Source organism: Castor canadensis, chromosome 7 (genome assembly GCF_047511655.1).
Source record: "Castor canadensis chromosome 7, mCasCan1.hap1v2, whole genome shotgun sequence".
NCBI lineage: Eukaryota > Metazoa > Chordata > Mammalia > Rodentia > Castoridae > Castor > Castor canadensis.
The window spans coordinates 153055043-153072863 of NC_133392.1; the positions used below are offsets into that span (position 1 = coordinate 153055043).

At 47.1% G+C, this 17821-nt stretch overlaps 1 protein-coding gene across 1 annotated transcript in view; it reads right to left on the reverse strand.

The window, feature by feature from the left end:
- Kazn (kazrin, periplakin interacting protein) overlaps positions 1-8551 on the reverse strand; it is a 1020937-nt gene extending 1012386 nt beyond the window's left edge. The window contains exon 1 of the mRNA XM_074081291.1: positions 8040-8551. Within this exon, the coding sequence (XP_073937392.1) occupies positions 8040-8160 (121 nt within the window). The 5' untranslated portion in view covers positions 8161-8551. The remainder of the gene's footprint in view (positions 1-8039) is intronic.
- Between the last annotated feature and the right edge of the window lie 9270 nt (positions 8552-17821).

Below are 17821 nucleotides of genomic sequence, written 5' to 3' on the forward strand. Positions count from 1 at the left end.
TGCTTAGAAACCTACACCCAGCTGGTTTTCTTCAATGACAGTAGCCAAAATAAAACTAAAAATGCAGTGACCCTGCTGTGAGTCTTTTCTAAAGGTGGTCCTGGCCTCCACCAGCCTTGGTCCCAGACATCTATGGCCCTCTCAGTACTGCCAGGTCTTGACTCTAAGTCAATCTCTTCAAACCGGGGCATTGCCTGGTGGAGGTGGGGAGAGAGATTTTAGGGTTCAGGTCATGAGTCTGCTCTTTCACCTGTCTCAACTCTCTACATTTCCTCCGTGCTGATGAAGGTGTGTACCAGCCTCCAGCATCCCAGGGCACCTGCCAACAATACCTCGTGTCCCCTGCCTCCACTCCTCTGGCTAACCCCACTTCCTGTCCCTCCACCCATGCTTGTTTCATTGAACGCATGGATCTGGTTGTCAACACTGCCTCTGTCACCAACATGACCTTCCTATGTTCCCTGGTGGGGTTCTAACTCTACCACAGCCCATATCTCTCTTCCAACCAGAGACCAGGAGCTCTCCCTGCTGCCCAGACTCCTGCTGTATCCAGTGCTCCTGATGAGACTGAGGTCAACCTGGAGACTCTGAGGGACCCACCTCAAATTCCTTTTGAGATCCACTTGTCATTATGAACTCAAGGCCAAGACTTTTGGTCTTTCCAAGTCAGGAGCACATCCTTCCCAGAGCCACTCCAAATCCCTTTAAATTTCTGCCCAGAAGTGGGTGTCTTTCCACTGCCATGTCACCTAAACCAGTAGATATGGAACCAACCTCCTCCCTGTTTCCCTTTACTCCTGTCTCTGAGCTAGCCCTCTCTCCAGGTGTCCTAACTTGTCCTCACTATTGGTGACTGATAACAGCTTTAAGGAGAGGAAGTCCCAAATGCACATGTAGCTTTGTCCTCAGGTGGGAGCCTGCTGGAGCAACCTTCTCTTTGGTGTCTAAGGCTGAGTCTCCCTCCTAGCCACCAGAGCACTGTCCTGTCAGGTGCAACAAAGGAACACACAGACCCTAAGTGGATGGTGATACAAAGGACAGAGGAAAACACTGTACCTTTCCCATCAAAGCTCAGACTGTGTGTCTTCTTCATCTAGCTTGCCCCTTATGTGCTCAGAAAGATGGATGAGCTCTGACTTAGTCCAAAGAAAGGCATGTTGGTCAAAGCCTATAATAAACCAGAAAAGGGAGATTCAGCAAGTTCTGGAAGTCCTGGCTAAGAGAGGGGGTGGGTCCCAGGGCATCTCTGGTATATTATTTTTATAGTATTTTACAGCTTTTAGCATCTCCCCCACCCCAAACATCACGGTGGCAGTTTTAAGCCTTCCAATTATCATTATGCTTTGGGGTTTCCCGCTGCCCCTGGTAGAAATCCTCACTTCTTCCTGCCTGGTGATTCCCAGGTCCAGCTCAGCTGTGCTCACTGTATAGCCAGGACACAGGGCACATGGGCTCGGGATGTGCCTTCCTGAAATTTCTGTTGAACCTGTAGCCACTCTGTTTCCTGTGGGAAGGGGGAGGGGAATGTGCAGACACCCTGAGCCAGGCTCAGAGCTTTGCCCCCACTTAAGTGATTATCTGGGAGAGGGTTTGGGAACACAGCCCGAACCCCTGATTTGGTGAATCAAGCCTTCAGATTTTATGAGCTGCCTCAGGCAGCCACATTGGGCTGACTGAAAAAGCTGACGTGGTGGTAAGCTGAACAACTAACCTTGTCTAAGACCACACGGAAAGGCCAAGTGTACACCACCCTACCCTGGAGAAGCACCGCTGAGGTCCCACTCTGTATGGGCTGTTGGTATTGCAGAGGCCAGCTTCAAGTGGGGAACCCACTAGTCTCTTAACCCCAGCACCACCAAATACGGACCCAAGGGTGGTGGGGAATTACCAACTTATCTCCAGTAATACCAATTATCACATTGAATCCAGACCCCTTCCCCTTGCTCTGGATGGACAGCTACCATCAAAAGCAGAGAGCAGCTCTGTGCTGGCCACCCTGGGGCTGCAGGGGGACTTGTGCCTTAAAAACTTAGTGAAGACCTTTGATTTCATGACAGGATTCCCCCATCCACTCTGGACCAGCAAGACCTTAAATTGGAGTTTGGAACAAGGTGGAGCCCAAGGATGATTTGCTTCTATTTCCCATCACTGTCAAGCTTTCTGCAGCTGTCTATGATGACGGAGCAAACCAATGGCTGAGGTCCATCTGCCACAATCTTCTGCCACACAGATGGAAGGCAAGCAACACAGGAGGGACCTCACAGCTGGAGGGACATGCACTCACACTAGTGTGCCAAATGGTACACTATTTCCCACACACAGGTGGAACAAGAGCAAACAGTGGGAACGTCACCGATGCCAGAAACAGCCTGAGTGCTAAACCCTGCTCATTGGAACTGAAGCTTAAACCAGAGACTCTCCTGGTAACCTCAGCAGGACAGAGCTGTTGGAGGCTAACACTCTGGAATCTTATGACATTTTTCTTGAGACAGAGACTCACTACGTAGCCTGATCTTTCTGCCTCTACCTCCCAAAGTGCTGGGATTACAGGTGTGTGCTACTATGCCTGCCTTGGAATTTTATTCATTTGATAACATACATCCCCAAACTGGGAAGTTTCATTGGGAAATGGGGACTCCAGGTTGTTGTATTCTAGTGTTGCTTAGAAGTGGCACTCAGACATGTGACCTACTGGCCGCCGTCTCAGACCAAATATTTGCTTCTACATTGACTGTCTTTCCAACCACTTCCTCCAGATCAGATGCTCCATGTTTTGTTTAAGTAATTCTGGAATTTTGTTTCCTCAGCTGTCCCTTATTAAGAGTGACATGTAATTTAACACACAAACAAGGCCATGCTTGAGAATGTGCGCAAACACCACCAATTCCACTAGAAAAAAGGATAAGAACTGAGCCCCCCAGGAAAACGGTCCAAAGGGGACACTCTCTAAACATCCTTTTGTGACTAGGGGATGGGAATTTATTTTTCTGACTCTGTGATTCCTATCCCTGTGAGTCAAGAAAAGGACAAATATTGGATTTTATTATTTTTTAAACCACAAGGATTAGCCAAGGGAAACCAGTAAGTTTTACTGCTCAGAAAGACATACCTATAAGGAACATAGTGTCACTAAACTTGGTCTCACTAAACAGCAGTGGTGACAACAGATATTTATATATAGCATATCATGGACAAGCCACTGTGATACACGTAGTCACTCATTGTCAAACTTGGCCCAACCCGATGAAGTAATAAACATATCCTCATTTTACTGACGAGGAAAGTGTAACACAAAGACATTCAGTGACTTGTCCAAGATCACACAGCTAGCAAGCAGCAGAACTGGGATTTGAGCCCAAACCATCGGGCTCTTAAGTCTATACTAACACCACGTACCCCACTTCTGACAAATGGGTCTCTGGAAAATATGCCTATTCTCATGTGCGAATTCTGTGCTGCTCACAACCAGGATAACTGCACATGAGGCTTAGTCCAGTGCCCCAAGGCTATAAGGACCCAACACAGCCCTGTTGCTTTTCCCTCATACAAGCACCATTGGTGGGAACTTGTGGATGTCGAGGTGTGGTCCAAGCACACAGATGGCTCAGGTCCAACTGTCACAATCTTCTAAGGGTCCCATGTGCCACTTTTGGGCATCTACAGGGAAGCCTTAACACCACGCCACCATCTCTGTGTGTGGAGAGCTGGGAAGCAAGCACGTATCTTCTCCTTTGCTCATCTTCACTCATTTAACTTTTGCAAAAGCATGTATTGTGTTCAGCTCACACGGGTGCCCTAAACATTAATTCTAGACCTCTCACTTGTAAAGGTGGCAAGTGGCTTCCATATACAGATAAGACCTCATGTCCTTCTGAAGGGAAGGGGTGCAGCCCCAGCCCTCAGAAGAAACAAGATGGAGTCTAAAGATAGCCAGCCTCTGGCTCCAGGTTCCAGCCTGACGGGTGAGAGAGACAGGCTGACAGGCACAGCATGCATGTTGGTTTCTGCATGGTTGGTGGCAGGGAACAAATCCTTAACTTGACTGTGCAAACTGTGGTGGCTTCTGGGCTGCCAGTGAGGAACAATGCAGAGCAGCAGCAGTCCAGGTACTGAAGCCTTGTCACCTTCCTGTTCTGTCCTCTCCTCTCTCTTCTCCCCTCCCCCTTAAATTGGGCCTGGATTCCTGCAGCATCAGCAGGACACACTGGAAAGAATGACTTTAGTCATTCTGGCCAAGCAAAGGAACCCTGCAGAAATAGAGACGCAATGCGAATCAACTCGAGTCACACAGAGGCAGCTTAGCAAGTAGAGCTTGGCACAAGAAACCAAGTCCCTGTGAGCCATGGCCTGCAAGATAGGGTCACCCAACAATGGAACACCAGGCCAAGCATGAGTCAAGAGCCCTCAGCAGAGACTGAGCCAAATGCCAGGTCAGAGGCACACCAGTTAAACACTCTGTGAGTTAACAAGGAGGTGACCAAGGGACTTATTCAGCAGGCTGCCGTCAGGAGCTCACTGGTTGCTCAGAGTGTCTGCTGCACCCCCTCTGTCCCCCAGCTCCTCCTAGCATCATGAAATCGAAGTTGAAAACGGCCAGAAACCATGGTGATGCCTGCCTGGGGGTGTGGCCTTCTGCTCCCACCTGGAGGAAATCAGACAAGAAGACTGGAGAATGGCTGTCTCCAACATCACACCTTCCTGGCCAGGCCTACCTCTCATCTACCATCTGGGGCTACCACAGGGGACAAGGGGAAAGGAAGAAATGCGGGTTAGGGGTTAGAAATAGAAGAGGACTAGCCATCAGAAATGAAATGAAGGACCACGAAGAGGGTCACAAGCCACCAGAAGTCCAGAATGCTTCTCTCTCCTCCATCCTTGAGTGAGGTAAGACAAAATTCCAAAACTGCAAAAGTAAATGGATGGCCTTTTCTGAGGACTGGACTGAGTGATGACTAATTCCCAGCTCTGCCAACATCTTAAACTCCCCTTTTGACTAAAAAATCCGCCTTCATGCCAGGAGGCCATGAAGACAAGGCAAGGGTGACCTTTTCTTGCTCAGGTGCTACAGCTCTGGACACACAACTCTTCTTGTTAGACTTCCAGATCTACTCTGAATGGTTTCTGAAACAACTCCTCTGTATGTGTGAAGCCCTGTGAGGGCAGCAGGGAGCATGTGAGAAACCAAGGCACCATCAGCACCAAAGGTTCCAGCCAGGCAGCCCCAGCTGAAGCCAAACTCTCAGGCTTGAGCCATTGTACCTTGTCCCACGTGGCTTTTCTCTATCCCCATTATGGGCCATGTCTGTTGATCTAGGACAGGGGTCATCAGAGATTTTTCTGCAAAGAGTCAGATATAAATATTTTTGGCTATCCAGGCCACAAAATCTCAGTCACAACTATTCAACTCTACCACTGTAGCACAAAAGCAGCCAAGGACAAAATGTTCATGAATGAGCATGGCTGTGTGCCAATAAAACTTTATTCACAAACACAAGTGGTGGGCCAGATTTGGCCCTAGGATTATAGTTTGCCAACTCCTAGTCTAAGGCTTTGGAATTTATGAAGTTTACACAGTCACAATAGCAGAGGTGGGACTAACATATAAAGAACTCCATCTCCTTTCCATGTGTCCAGTAGACTTCTGTGCTCCTTCTACTGTTAATTGGGTCAGTTTTATCGGTCCCACCCTAACCCTTGCTGCCCAGAACCTACCTCTTCCCCCCAAATCCAAGGTGCTCTTGAACACACACACACACACACACACACACGCACACACACCATTAGGCATCCTTATGGCTCCATTAAAAATCAACTTCTTCCCCAAGACATGACAGTTTTATGGGAATAAAAGATTATCCCAAGGCGGAACATGGGCTTTAGAGGTTAAAGTCACAGGTTTGACAATGCTATGTGAATAAATGAATAAAAATAAATAAATAAATAAATAAACAAACAAAGTCACAGGTTTGAGCATCTGACCAAAGTTTGCTTGCAGCCAACTCGCAAATGTTTCCTCTTCCTGAGTAGCAATTGGTTAGGTTTTTTTAAAAATTACATGACTAGTTTATAGGAAGCCTAGAGGAAGGTTACCGGGAAAATAATCTGGTTGAAAAGTCTAATTTCCTCAATTTGACTGACACTTACCACCAACTAGATCTTGGTCTCTAAGCAAAAGCCAGGCCTTACTCTGCCGACACTGTGGTTCCTGGCACAGTGCAGGGCACGCAGTAGGCACCCCAAGTATATGTGAGGTAACCATGGTTAGCCCAGCTGCAAGGCCCCTGGAGTCAGAGAATCATTTGCACAAGCACTCAAGATCTCATTTGCAATACTAACCCAAGGACAAACGGTGGGTGTCAGTCCGTCATCCCGCCTGCCTCCTAATTGAGTGAGCTCTTCTGGTTCGGGGTTAGTCATTCCTCTTTGCGTGTCTTCGGGGAGAGCATTCTCCTTGAAGACCATGGCCATTGTTATTCCACGTTGCATGCTCTCTGGACATAAAGGATTTTTTAAAGAGGAGACAGAAGCTTTCGTGACCTGATTTAGGCCTGAATGCTTCCAAAGGGAAGAGCAGGAAGCCACAAGGGAGGCATTTTAGAAACCCAATCTGCCTTTCCACAGCAAAGTAGAGCAGGGCAGAAACCCTGGTCCAGGGCAGCCTCCGAGCCCTCCTCTGGGTGGAAGTTGATGCACCTAAGTCATTCCATAGAAAATATGCCTCCACAGACAAAGCAGGAGATTCTTCTGGACCTACCAGAATCATGTTGGGAGTTCGGACGGGACGTTCAGTGTTCAGTATTCTCTCACAAAAGCCACTATGCTCCTATCTGCAGAAACAAATGCCTTGCTGGGCCCCCAGAAGGATGCTTTCCTTAATTTATTTCACTTTTGCAAGGTCCTTTTAAGGTAGAGCCTAGCATCCCCATGCTATAGATAAGGCACAGAGAAGCTAAGTAACTTGCCTGATGTCACACAGCTTATAACAAGCTGATACTCAAACCCAGGCAGTCCAGCTCCAAGCCCTCACTCGGTCACTCCACAAGCTGCCTCTCTGTGCAGACACATCCACCTTAGGAACCAGCTGGAGTTTGACTTCACTGTGCTTTGCTCCTCTGAGTCACAGAATGGAAGGCATGGTTGGGCCAGGCGGCTCCAAAACTGGTCTTTTGCTTTGCAGCTGGAAATGGATACCCAGGGAAGAGGGTGGGGTCTGCAATTTTCAAGATCACATGACCAGGAGAGAAGGCATCCACACTGACTCAAGCCCCCAGACCCTTCTCACCATCTTTCTGAGACTCAAGCAAAATGCACAGTTGACACTTCAACATCTAGGAAACCATTTGATCCTTCTCCCAACAGGAATGAACTCTGAAAAAGCAGAGAAACGGGTATCCTACATCTTATGTGACTCCCACAAAGTCACAGCATCATTTGTGGACTCGATTGGTTTTCTTTATGACCAAATGCACATCCTAGCAAGATGGCTGGTACAGGAGAAGGCAGCAGGCCATGCCAACTTTTCTCTGCTGTATGAAACGTGAGCCTTTGGAAAACAAACCACGAGTGAAGGCTCATTGTGGGATCCCCACAGCCAAGTCAAGGGCTGGGGGAGGTGCTCAGAGTAGACTCAGGAGCGTTGAAGTTACTCCAACAGCAGTGGTGAGGCATGACTTTAACACTACTCTGGAGCTGAGAGAGGCAAGTGACAGAAAGGCAACTGGTCCAGGACTGGCGCCTGCCCCCCAAGATGGCCACATCATCAGCTCCCTCCTGGCATACCTTCCCTCCTCCTCCAGCCAATCACAGAGAAAACAGACGATGAGGGCCAAATGGGGACCCTTGCCCATCACACCCAAGTGGCACAGTCTCATGATCAGTCCTCAAAACTTCATCACTTAAAGTGACAAATGTCAGGCAATCATGTCAGTTGCCCAGTTAATGAAGAAAGAGATGAGGCAGACAGAAACACACACAGCGATCTCCCCTGCTGGGGGACTCTGAGCCCACTCTTGGGGCACACCCCCAGACCCAGTCCCTACCTGCTTCCATCAGCTGGCACTGCTGACCAAAGACGTGAGAGAAGGTGACCCGGCCTGTGGCAGAACCGGATGTTGCCAGTGTAGATTCCATGGCTCTTTGGGGGTCTTTGGTGTTGGTCATATGGCAGCGTCCAGACCCCTAGTTTCTGAGCAGTGGGCTTCTTCACTGGGTCAGCAACTGCAGATCTGAGGCCACTCGTCACCTCCAAGACAATGTCCCCACCCCCAAAGTTTATAGTTCCTCCTGCTGCTCTCACCACCGTCTCCTTGCAGTTTTAATCAAGCATAGTCAAGTGAAAAACGAACCCCTCTAGGGCGCTGCAAATCTGGCGCAGCTGCGGGACTCAGACGTAAAGGACAAATTTAAGTTTCCCCCACAGTTTATTGCTGTCGCCCAGGAAGGAAGACTGGGACGTGGGTCTGCCTTCCCTGTGCCCGCGCGATGGAGAGCCACCAGGACCCACTCAGCCCGGGTGCACAGGCTGCGGAGCTCCAGCCCCGCCGCGTCCCAGCGCCAGCTGCGGGCACAGCGTCTCCCTGCGGGGGAGGCGGGCAGGGCGCGGTGGCCGCCCCAGGTTCCCCGGGGAGCTGGCCTCGCAGACGCCGCCCCGCGCTCCGGCAGCGCCGCTCGTGGGTTGCTAGATCCGGGCCAGAGCGCCTAGGCAGCGCGTCAGTCTGTCTGTCCGTCCGTCTGTCCCGGGCGGCAGCTGTAGACAGGCGAGAGAACGGAAGAGAAGCGCGCGGCGGGGGCCGATCGCCTGCGCCCAGGTTCATCCTTCACGCCTCCCGATGCCTTTGCCTTCCGGCTCCCCTCTCCAAGCCGGGCACTGGGGAGCCGAATGAGCCATGGTGAAAGACCTCTGCAGTGGGCGGGGGGGGGGGCCCACGCAAGCCACCCCTTTTTCAGGCTTGCAGAGGGAAGTGCTAACTCAGCCCAGCAGGCTCCAGGGCTGCGGTAACCTCTTCATGCCCACAGTCCTGGAAGTGCCAGACATGAGACCAGACTGCTGGCCATGATATCCAAAGATCAAGAAAAGAAGAGAGAAAATGCCACCCATCCCCCTTTGGCATTAGGGTGACAGAAATGCCCAGGTGCTCCATCTTAGCCATGGGAGCTCTGTGCTGTGTTGGAATGATCAGTCTCCTGCTGCAAAGGACAAGGGGTATTTCTCTGGAAAGGGGGTGGGGAGGAAATACCTTTGACAGAGTTAGAACAGCTGCTTCCATGGGTGCTGCATCTTTATTTTCCCATCCCACCTGCTGATCAGAAGGTGCCAACTTTACAGACATTGCACCAAATCCTGCCAGGCACTTTCTCCAGGGATTCAGCTCCCACATTGGCAGGAAGCTGGCAATCTTCTTATTAGGTGACTCCACATGTGCGGGGAGGCAAGGAGGGACTGTAATAGCACAGCTGTAAGCAATCAAAGCCCCCCACCCCTTTCTCTCAGAGGAGTTTGGTTTGAAGCCTTTACTATTCCCTATTTAAGGTACTGAAGGTAAAGTTCCAGCTGATTTGTGGGCCCCAAAGGCTCTGTGACTAGAGCTTTTTCCATGAAAGCCCCAGGTAAACAGACACACAACTCAGTAAGGTTTTGGAGGCTACCTGGAAAGGTTACACCAAGCCAGAAGAAGGCATGAAATAGTTCAGTTCAGATGCAATCTGACTTCACGTTCGTGATGAAAGGTGGACAAAACAATGAGTCTCATCCCTTTTCCTGTCATGAAATTGAAGGACACCAGAGACCATTCTGTTTAACAGCATGGTGGTCAAAGATGATCAAGAACTAAGGCCAGGAGAATCCCAGATTCTTGGTAAGAGCAGAAACCCTGTGCAAGAGGGAAACGGAGGGGCTTCCCCAGTGACCATGTAAGCCATAATGATCCCAGCTAGGCTATGCTTTTCCCTGTCTTCTCCACATGCCAATGGGATTTCTTTCACACATTACACTTATCATGTATTTCTCTGCTCTCCCCACATGCCTCTTGAGCTCTGCTGTTGCAGGCTACACAGTGATGACAGTTCCTGAAGCTGAGGGTCATCAGGCCATATATTGTCCAAATCAGGACACTGAGAGTGAACAGAGAAACTAGCAATGATTGCACTAGGGGAAGCAGTAGGAGCCAGGATGGACAGATCTGCAGAAGAACTTCCTTGGCTGTAGCTAGGGAAAGAATTACAGTACTCAAAGATAGATGCGATTGTGATTTCATTAAATGTTTCCAAGTTATTATGGTTTCAATGTGAGATGTCCACCAAGACTTTGAAGGCTTGGTCCTGGAGCAGGGTTCAGAGATGACTGGAGCATGAGGACACTGACCTCATCAATGGGTTGATCCATTGATGAATTTGGAGCTGAATGAACTATTAAAAGGTGGGTCCTAATTGGAGGAAGTAGGGCACTGGTGTTGGCTTTGCAGGGTGTATCTTGTCCCCAGTCCCTTCCTCTTTTGACTGTCTTTGCTTCCCAGATGCTGTGAGGAAAGTAGTTTTTGTCTATCATGCCCTTCTTCCATGATGCACTGCCTCCCCACAGGCCCAGAAATATGGAACCAAGTGGCCATGGACTTCAACCTCTGAATCTGTGAGCCAAAATAGACCTTTCTCCTTGCAAGCTGCTTGTGTCAGGTATTTTGTCACAGAGATGGAAAGTGACTAACACACAAGTACACTCTAGAAAGACTAGGTGGTCTGTACTCCCCAGTACTGCCCATGGTGCTAGTCTAAGGGAACATGGTACCTGGGCCCCCGTTTTCCTCCATCTTTGCCATTAGCTATTGTTGGCAAAAGTTAGGAAGCTGGGACAGCCATCAGGTACCATTCCTTGCATGTTTTGGTTTCCTTTCCTTAGTTACTGGGAAGCTGAGCACTTCTTAAAGCTTCCTCCTTGGGAAAGTTACTGCTCAGAGCCTTTGCCCGTTCTTCCAGGCAGTTTCCTGGTTTCTGGCCTTCTGGTGGATCTACCAGAGTTCCTTGTCTTTAAATATTAACCACCTGTTTGCTTAGGCATCACCAGAGTCTCCTCCCAGGTGTTCATCTGACTGATGGCTTTGTCCGTAGCCATCCCTTAACTAGAAACACTAATGTGGCCAGAGTCTTTGACGTAGTCTGATTTGGGGGTCTTGTGTAAAACATCTTCCCACATCCTGGATCACAAAGGCCTCCTCTTTTGTGGTTTCACTTTCCATGCTTAGACATTTCTCATCTATCTGGAACCTCCCTTTGTACCTGGGATTGGATAAGGGGCAGCTTTTTCCCAAAACCATCTTTACTCTCTGCAATGCACTGAGTGGTTGCCCCCCCCCACACACAATTCTTTTTTTTTAAAATTTTTGAATTAGCATGCATTCATAGTATGTAGGGATTTCATTGCGATAATTCCCAAAAAATTCTTATGTTAAAATCCTAATCCCTCAATATGATTCTACTAGAAGGTGGGGCCGAGCGGAGGCAATTAGATCTTGAGGGGGGAGCCCGCATAAATGAATCAGTGCCCTCATAAAAGGGACCCCAGATATCACTCCTACCTCCTTCTACACTGTGAAGACAGTGAGACGTCATCAGTCCGAGACCTGGAAGAAGAGATGGACCCTGATCTCAGACTTCTGACTCCTAGAACCATGAGAAATAATCACTATTGTCTGAATCACCCAGTCGATGGTGATTTGTCACAGCAGCCCAAGCTGACTGAGACCTCCACTTTTCTCTCCCCACTGCAGCATCACTACCGTTGTCCATCCTATTTCCATAGAATGCTCCTGTGCTGTGGATTCACCTACACTATGTGTGCCAGCCAAGCCCACATTCATTCACCACACCACCTGTCCCTCACAGAGACTAGAAACAGCTCCAAGATGAGGCTGAGAGAAAAACCACACTAGAGTAGTCAGTAACTGACTGATAGGGCTCTGGTTACATCTATGCTAATAAGGCCATTGATTAAATATCTATTTGATAGCTAACCCCAAGTTAGATGGACACAAGTAGATGGAATAGGAGTGATGCTAGAGAAAGTGGTGGGGGGAGGAATGAAGAGACAGTGGGAAGACCAACAAATTTTCTACCTATCATCTATCTCTGATAAACATAACAGAGGATTAACCGCACAAGAAGCAAAACATACCGTGGGGTGGATCGTGGATCATGAAAGTCATTCCAGTATGGGTGAGGCTAGCACCCTTAGGGGAAGCTTTAAGAGAGAGTGTTATAACTGCTCCAAGGAGGAAAGCAGGAGGGATTGGCACCAGTTGAAGGAAGAGGATTGGTTTGGGGAGAGGACTGGAGCCCAGCAAGTCACCTGGGCAAGGCTATTTTAAAATGTCATGTAAAACTGAAAAGGTTTTAGAGCCCACTTAGGGCACTTTAGGAGGGATATAAAATTGCTCCGGCTCAAATCAATGGTCATACTTATGTTCTAAAGATCTCCCCTGATACCTTTTTAATCCTATAGACTTTAAATTGACGTGTCCCAAAGGGCTGCCTTGACTTTGCTCAGACTCAGATTCCCATGGGGTTAAGGACTGACCCCATAGTCACTCCAGGCTCAATACGCCAGCTGATGTCACCCACAGCTCCCAAAGTGAAAGGCACATCTCTGTGAGGAACAGGCTGTATTATAAGTGAATGCAGAGCTCAGAGCAGCTTGTTTTATGACGTCTCATTTCTTACAGCAAAAGACTGCTTTCCTAGTTCATTTTCTGTTGCTAATAACACAGTATCAGAGCCTGGGTAAGTTCTAAAGAAAAGATCTTTCTCTAGGCTTACAGTTCAGAGATCCAAGGTCAGGGATCTGAATCTGGTCGTGGCCTTTTTACTGACAGAGTCCCCAGGTAGTTCAGGGTATGGCAAGAGACAGGTAGTGAAGACATTTGTCTCCTCTGGTCACTCTCTGTGGAAAGCCACCAGTATTCAGTCATGGGGCTCCACCCTGATCACCCTATCTACTGCTAGTCACCTTCCTAGGGCCCCCTCTAAATGCCATAGTAAAATTCCACCCTCTCAGTGCCTCACAGTGGGGACTAAACTCTAGTGTGAGTACTGTTCTTACAGCTTTTTTACAGTTTGAGAAAATAACCAGACAAACAATAGAAAGGGACTCACTGGCCCAGACAACTCTAGTCTCAAACACAGATCACAGTAAGTTTGCTTAGTGTGGCCTGGAAAGTGGAGCAGCCTTAAAAAAAAAATGGGGCAAAGAAATGGAAACTATTTAAAAAATTACCAAATTGAACTACAGATGCAGATCAAACAAATTAGTGAGCTGGTGAGAAGAAAGTGAGATTGAAGCACAGAGGATGGAAAAGACAGAGGAAAGACCGAGGGATTCAGCTAAAATGTCTAACAGGCTTACCTATTGGATAACTGACAATACCTGTGAAGGTTAACTTTATGTGTGAATTTGACTGGGCTCAGGAATGCTCAGGTGGCTGGTTATTTCTGGGTGTGAGTAGAAGGCAGTAGTCAGAGGAGATGAGCAGCTACTGAGTAATAGGGTGGGGGGGCATTAGAACGCAAAGGAAGAGGAAGGGAGAACTCTCTCTTTTGAGCTGGGACATCCATCTCTACCCTGAGGTAAAGGAGATTCTGGTTCTGAAGGCTTCAGACTCCAGGACTTGCACAAGCAGTTGGCCCAGCCTCTCTCCTTGGAGTTGCAATGTCAGTCCCCCTATGTTCTCAGGCCTTGGGGCTAAGACTAAATCACACCCCTGGCTTCCCTGAGTCTCCAGCTTGTGTCAGGCCTATCACATCACTGGACATCTCAGCTTTCACAATCACATGGGCCCATCCCCCCGACACGGCAGCTCTTAGTTATCTATATATACCCTATTGCTTCTGACTCCCTGAAGAACTCTGACTGATGCAGATTTGGAAACTGGCCGAATTAGGATTTAAGAAGCTTGATAGACCTTAAACAGAATAAATCAAAAGAAAATCACACTTAGGCTTATCACAAAGAGAAAGTCTTAGAAGGAGCTGTGGAAGCCACTGCAGGGAACAGGGATGGACAGATGACCTTCTGAGAAGAAACAGAACGGACATTGATTTTAACACAAGCTAGGGAAACTAGAAGTTAATGGAATGAAACCTTCCCCGTGCTGAAAGAAAATAACTGCCACCTAGAATTCTATTCTCATTGCAAATATCCTTCAAGATTGAGGGTGACATTAAGTCATTTTCAGACCGAAGAAATCTAGCAATTTTATCATCAGTAGACACAGTCTAAAAAATATCAAAGGGAGGAGAAAAATGACCCCAGATGGAAGCTCAGAGCTGTAGGAAGGAGTGAAGAGGCTGGATTAAATTATAAATTAATATTAACATAAAATATTAACATATGTCATTATGAATATATAATACAAATTTATAGCTATGGTTAACATTAACTGACTTCACATTGATACACCAATAATACACTACAGGGCTTAAAGTGCATGCAGAAATAAAATACAGTGCAAAAGCAACTCAGAAATCGGACGGGGTGAAGTGGATAAGGCTGTTCTGAAGTCCCCTGCATCATCTAGGAAAAAAGACAATTTATAGGGTACCTCAGTAGTCAAGGATGCACATTTCAACCTCTCATGTAATCACACCTATAACCCTAGCTACTCAGGAGGCAGAAATCAGGAGGATCATGGTTCAAAGCCAGTCTGGGGAAATAGTTATCGAGAACCCGTCTCGAAAAAATCCAAGATTTTTTCACAAAAAAAGGTCTGGTGGAGTGGCTGAAGGTGTAGGCCGCTGAGTTTTGCCCCAGTACCACATAAATAAATAAATAAATAAAAATAATCTATTGAGCAGTCAGTAAAAGTTCACAATAACTGAGCTAATAGGGGAAATGAATATAAAAATAATCCAAAATCTGTCAAGAAGGGAGAGGAAAAGGAAAACTGAAGGCAGGAGATGAGCTCTGTGGCAGGATGCTTGTCTGCCCGAGGCCTGGGGTTCAATCCCCAGGACTGCAAAAATAAATGAATGAATAAATAAGAAAGCTGGTGTAGTTCTGTTAATATCAGATTAAGAAGAGTTAAAGATAAAAAGTAGTTCTAGCAATCAAAAATAGCCTCCATAATAACAAAAGGATCAATTTTAAAGCCTTGAAACCTTGGGGAAAAAAAATGAAAAACTGCTAGGAAAAATAAATCCACAAGTGAAAAGTAGAAAACTAAACAAAAAGCATACAATATAAAAAAGGGAACATAATTAGCATGCCGACCAATAAACACATACAGATCTTTTGGATCCAACAACTACAAAAGCATATTCTTAACAAAAATAGTGAGGGCCAGGCCTGGTGGCTCATGTCTATAATCTCAGCTACTTGAGGGGTGGAGTTCAGGAGGATCATGGTTTGAGGCCAACCTGGGCCAAAAGGTAGCAAGACCCATCTCGACAAGTAATATAGGTACAGCAACACACTCCTGTGATCCAGCTTTGCAGGAGGCATAGGTAGGAGGGTTGTAGTCCAAGGCCAGCCCAGAAAATAACATGAGACCCTATCTGACAAAAATAAAAACTAAAGTAAAGAGGGCTGGGAGCACGACTGAAGTGGTAGGGTGCCTGCCTAGCAAGAACGAGGCCCTGAGTTTAAAAGTTTAAATTTTTTTTACGAAAGTAGAGAACATGGCAAAAATCGTCCTTATGCCAGATCTTAATTCAAGTCTCAAAAAAAATTGTCAAAGGAAAATTTCTTAATCTGATAAAGAATGTCTGCTAAGAAGCCCACCGAAAGCATCATTCACAATGGTGAAATTCCAAACGTAGGAATGACCACCCTACCCACTTCTACCCACCATTGGACCAGAATTGAAAGAAGTAAGATTTGAGGTTTTAACAGAAAAAAATAAACTCACCTCTGTTTGCACTTGACACGATTATCGTAGAAAACCCAAACAGTTCACAGATCATGAATAAATGCTCCAAGGTTGCTTGATATAAGGCATATATTCTAAGAAGCAAATTCTATTTCTACACATAACACAGATAATGACATTTTAAAAATCCCAAAACAGAGCTGGAATGTAGCTCAGTACTAGAGCACTTGCCTAGCATGCATGAAGCCCTGGATTCAATCCCTGGTTCTGAAAAAAAGAAAGAAAGAAAAAGATTCTGAGGCCCCTTATTCATAGGGAAATGCAAATGAGACCCACAATAAAATTCAAACCTATCCACCATAATAGCCAACTTTTAAAACCAACAATTCCAAGAGCTGGCAAAGGTTTGGAGCCAGCGGAACTCTCACACACAGTTGGTGGAGGTAGAAGCTGTAACGCTGGATGCCCCTAATCTCTGACCCAGAAATTCTCCCAGGTATGAACCTCACAGAAGGGTGCTCGTATGCACTTGGATATTACCAGAATGCTCCCAGAAGCATTCATTTTTCATACCCGCCCCAAGCTGCAAACAACCCAAATTTTCACCAACAGAAGAGCAGAATGAATGAGTGCAGCCATACAACAGAATATGGACAGGAGTGGACGTGAGAAAGCCACAGACAACAGTGGATGATTTTTGAGATGCCGGGAGGAAGACAGATATAAAATTACTGTTTTTAATTACTGCCTGTTACTGGTGGATGGTCTCAGATGACCTGCTGGGGAAAATCTCAGATCCTTGCATCTCTCAAACAAAGAACTGGACAGAGACACAGCTAGTGAAATGGTTAAAAGACTTAGCCAGAGGAAAGCCATTAATCAGGTGTCCGGAGAGAAGCCATTAATCAGGTGCCACCTTAGTTTTAAGCGGAAAGGGGTTTATGAAAAATCTGATTCCTCGTAGAGACGAGGAAAAAGAAGGAGCCAAAGCGGGACGTGGATAAACGGTTGTGTTGATTGTGTTCACTTCTGCTTTACAACGGCAACTAGCAGCCATTGTTTCGCTTCTGTACCTGGGCTAGTTTGCTTCGCAATGGTTGTCAAACAGGACATGGTTTTGCCTTTATAAACCCTGCTTAAAGTCAGAACGGGGCTGCTCTAAGGGCCTGTTGGTCAGAGTAGTCGCCAGCTGGCAAATAAAGACTCTCCTTTAAAGTCTTTTTGGGTGGTCGGGCCTCATTCAACTCCTAACAATTGCAAAGCACCAGTGAAGTTTTATTGAAAGGAAAGTTTAGGTGCTGCAAAAGAAAGAGTGGTGGCCTTTGGCCAGATGGCACAGAATCCCTAATCTTTGTTCAAAGGGGAATTTATAAGTTGTAAGGGAGGGAAAACTCTGGATGGTCTGTCTTTTTGGGAGGGATGAGGGTGGTTGACAGGTTTGATTGACAGGAGGATGATATATAACTTATTTCTGACTGTGCACATCCCTACCCACAATGCATTCTGTCGTAATTACATGCATGAAATGCAGTCCCATGTAGGAAGCTCTAACCAGGGGGAGATGACTCAAAAGGTCATCTGAGGACAGGTCCCCAGCCCTCAGTGTACGTGCTCTCTCCAGGACTTTCCCTTCTGCACGAACATCTTTTCTCAGGGTGTAACAGCTAGTGAGTTATCCACAGAACAGGGGTTCCAAGGTGTCATGTCCTAGACTCTCATGACATTTTATACAGTCAGTCTCTGCCTCCTCTCAGCCAAGCTGTACTTCGCTATCCTCCTGCCTCAGCTCCATGCGGCTTTGAGTCAGGAGAGTGGTCACCTTTAAGGAAGAGGGAAGGCCTGGAAGGACTCCAGAGGGCTGCTGAGGCTTACCATGTTCTCTGGACACAGCTGCTCTATTTTATATTCTTTGCTCTTGCTCCTGTTTTGTTATACTTCAATAAAATTTGCTTTGGAAGGTCTGGGTGAAC